We start from the raw sequence: 3,422 nt of genomic DNA, 5'->3' as shown, positions 1-3,422 counted from the left end.
CCTGGAGGAGGGAGCTCCCTCCGCCTCCTCCCGCTTCCCTTCTCCCTCCAACGCCGCTTTTGCATCCCGTACCCTTTCTGTCGCCGTCATCACACCCACCAAGGCCGCTTTCTCGACGCACAGCCCCGCTTGCACGCCGCGCTCCATCACGACGTGCAAGAGCAAGTCGGGTCGGGGAAGGGAAGGAAACGGGCGGGCTCGCGCGTCTGAGAACTGGGCGGGGAGGAGGGTGAGGTAGACATGGGCCAGGCAGCCGGCGAGATGGAGACGGGTGGTACATGGGAGGAGGAGGGAGGAGGAGGACGGTTCGGAGGGCGGGGCGGAGAGGAGGGAAAGAAGGAAGGGGAGGGCGGTGGGAATCGAACATAGGCGCTCGACCACGGGGAAATTCTCTCGCGTGGCTACGAACAAGAGGTGGGCGCATAGGCCCACCGCTTCATCTACCACCTCCCGGCTTTCATCGAGGCCCTGTTGGGGGCGCGTCTCCCCCTGCGCGGGCCCCGCCCCCACCGACAGCCTTCCTTCCTCCCCCACCCTCTCGGCGTGTCCACACTGCTGGATGACCATGCTTCCTGCTTCCCCTGTTCCCGCTTGCATCCCCTCTCGGTGTCTTGTGCCCTCCCCCTTCGTCCCCATCGCGCCCACGTACGTCCTCATCACCGCCAGAACCAGCCGCAAACCCTCCTGTCGGACCAGGCACTGTTTCGCCGCCTCCCTCCCCTCGCAAACGGCCACAAGCACCCCGAGGCCCTGCGTCGTAATGGCTGTATCCCGGATGATTTCTTTTTCCTGCTTTTGGAGGAGCCCGAGCACGGCGGTTAAGACGCCCGCTTGCACCATCTGGGAGGTGACGCGTCGGTCCCGCAGCGACGCCATATTCCTTCCCGATCAAAGGTGGGGGGGGGACAAGGGCGAAGGGAGATAAGTGAAAAGCATGGATGGAACGAGAAGGGGTGCTCAGGTGGAAGACGAAAAGGAGAAATGCGACGGGTGAGGCACGTGTCTCAGCGATCTTGGTGGATAGGTTGTCATCAAGGCGACTCGAACGAGACGCTTCAAGAGTAGCAAATATCTTGTTGCATCCTTGACTCACGTGCACAGGCCATTTCCGCCCTTTGCTTTCAGGCATGAGGGATTCCAATTCCCCAAAAACCTCATTCTTGATGTGGACGTACCGTAATGCTCCTGCCCCGTGCAGCCTGACTGTGGATGCCGTATCAAACATGCGCTCCATCAATAAATCAACCGCGCCTCCGTCCACCAGTTTGTGAATCAGGGCCCGAAAGCGAGCACTCCCTTTGGAAGCCCTCATTGGCCCTCGGTCCGCCCTTTCGTTCCCGTTTAGGCCCGCCACCTCCTCATCTCCATCCACATCTCCTGCAGCAAGCAATTGAGCCATGGCTACGACCGCCGCTTCCTTTCTTGCCAAATCAGGACTCCGGAGTTCCTCCAAGAGCTTATGTGCTTTTTGATGTTGATGCGCATGTTGTCTTGTTTCCTGTTCTGTATCCGCACAGGAAGAAGAACGCGCGGTCCGGCCTGAGGGAAATCCTACGGGGTCATGCCGGGCGTGACGCGAGGCGCGCGCCTTTTTGGCTTTCCCCATGAAGAACCCCGCGGCCCTTGCCTAACAAGAGGCAGGCCTGGACTGATTTCGAGAAAGTATGAGGCGATTATCTTATAGAACGAAGCCTTACGCAGTCATATTTATGAGGGAAAAGACACCAGTGGAGGACACGAGTCCATGCGCAGGAAAGCGAGGGGGCGAGGGGGAGGCGAGACGTTTGGGTCTTTCAAAATGCCCTTTAGCCCTTTCAACCGCGATATGGACCTGATATCACGCATTTTTCCATGTATCACACAGGCACCGTCCAAATCGTGGTCTGAAATGGCGGCATTAGCGACGTGCTTCAGGTTTTATCAACTCTGCCTTGCTGACCAACGCTGCAGTTCGTCACGCTGAAACTTCAACACGCAGGGGAAGGGTGTCGGCAGAGGCTATTGAAACCTACGAGTTGACACTCACGTAGTCCAGACTGTTCATTCGCGTCATGCCATGAAGCGAGAATCCTTCCATGCAGCGAACACTGGGGGTGGTGGGTTGGGAGGTCCCATACCCGATGCGGTTTTCCAAACACAGTTTCAATGCTGTTCGGTAAGTTATTAAGCCGACTGCCGATTTCATAATAGCGTGGTCCTGCGCAGGTCCCATGCCCCACTCGTGTCATGTGCCTCTACCTCTTTGTGTGATCGTGTGTCAGTTGGGCTTAAACGCACGCTCTGTCATCCTCAATCTTTGTTAATCAGGTGGAATTCAGTCCCTTTCAGGAAGCCCGCTTAGCTGTGGCTACTGCTCAATATTTCGGCATAATCGGGAATGGCCGACAACACATCTTAGAGGTATACTTTCTAACATATTATCATGCAGACGTGCAGGGTATTTTGAGTTGGTGCGGGTCGATCATTTTATTGTCTCTTTTACTCGTCTTATTTCCCCTTTGTTCCTGGAGTAGATAGGCCCAGACGGAAATTTAAGGGAAATTCGTAGCTTTTTAACGCAGGAAGGCTTGTACGACTGCTGTTGGAGCGAGGCGAATCAAAATCAACTTGTCTCCGCCTCGGCCGATGGAAGCTTGAAGCTGTGGGACGTGATGACTTCGGATGGCTATCCAGTCGCTCACTGGTGAGGGCGACGCATCTTCTCTCTTCCACCCCTGCTCTTTCCGTCCCTGCACCCTTTCCTGCCTCATTCCTTCATCATCTAAGTTGGTTTCCCATTTTTACTTTCATTGGAGTCCACGGTACAGACTGACGACTGTCCTCTTCCTCTCCTCTCCCCCCCCACCTCGCTCCCTTCCTCCCGCAGGCAGGAACACTCGGCGGAAGTCTCCTCCGTCCACTGGAACCAGGTCGTTAAAACCAACTTCCTCTCTGCCTCCTGGGACGGCAGCATCAAACTCTGGGACCCGCACCACCCCACGTCTCTCTCCACCTATTGCGGACACACCGGGTGTGTCTATGCGGGAATCCACTCTCCCCGGCATCCGCACCGTTTCCTGTCTTGTGGCACCGACGGGAGCCTGCGTATCTGGGATACAAAGCTACCTCCCTCCCACGCCACCTCCTTGGGCCTGGGTCGGGCGGAGGGAGGGGCGGTGCAGGTCGTGCGAGCGCACGAGGGCGAGGTCCTGAGTGCGGACTGGGACAAGTACCAGGACTTCCTCGTTTACACCGGGGGGGTGGATCGATCCATCAAAATATGGGATTTAAGGCGCCCGTCCCTGCCCCTCGGCTTCTTGCACGGCCACGGGTACGCGGTGCGGAGGCTCAAGACCTCGCCCCACCAGGAGGGAGTCCTGGGCTCCGTCTCCTACGACATGTCCTGCCGGGTGTGGGGCCCGACGAGGGCGGGGGGGAGGGCG

General features: G+C 57.8%; 2 protein-coding genes across 2 annotated transcripts; one reads left to right on the top strand and one right to left on the bottom strand.

Annotated features, from left to right (window-relative positions):
* Nucleotides 1-1,646, bottom strand: NGA_0680300 (uncharacterized protein; the record flags this gene model as incomplete). Its single annotated transcript, XM_005852383.1, has 2 exons — nucleotides 1,176-1,646; nucleotides 1-880 (listed from the first exon to the last, which is right to left on the bottom strand). Coding segments are annotated over exons 1-2 (1,311 nt in total), but the record flags the coding sequence as incomplete, so codon positions are not given.
* Nucleotides 1,647-1,860: 214 nt separating this feature from the next.
* On the top strand, nucleotides 1,861-3,389 carry PEX7 (peroxin-7; the record flags this gene model as incomplete). Its single annotated transcript, XM_005852384.1, has 4 exons — nucleotides 1,861-2,155; nucleotides 2,319-2,400; nucleotides 2,514-2,683; nucleotides 2,867-3,389. Coding segments are annotated over exons 1-4 (855 nt in total), but the record flags the coding sequence as incomplete, so codon positions are not given.
* Nucleotides 3,390-3,422: the final 33 nt, after the last annotated feature.

The sequence above is a fragment of the Nannochloropsis gaditana genome, assembly GCF_000240725.1.
Source record: "Nannochloropsis gaditana CCMP526 unplaced genomic scaffold scaffold1321, whole genome shotgun sequence".
NCBI classification, from domain to species: Eukaryota; class Eustigmatophyceae; order Eustigmatales; family Monodopsidaceae; genus Microchloropsis; species Microchloropsis gaditana.
The sequence above is the reverse complement of the archived record's forward strand: the minus strand, read 5'-3'. Positions and strand labels throughout refer to the sequence as shown.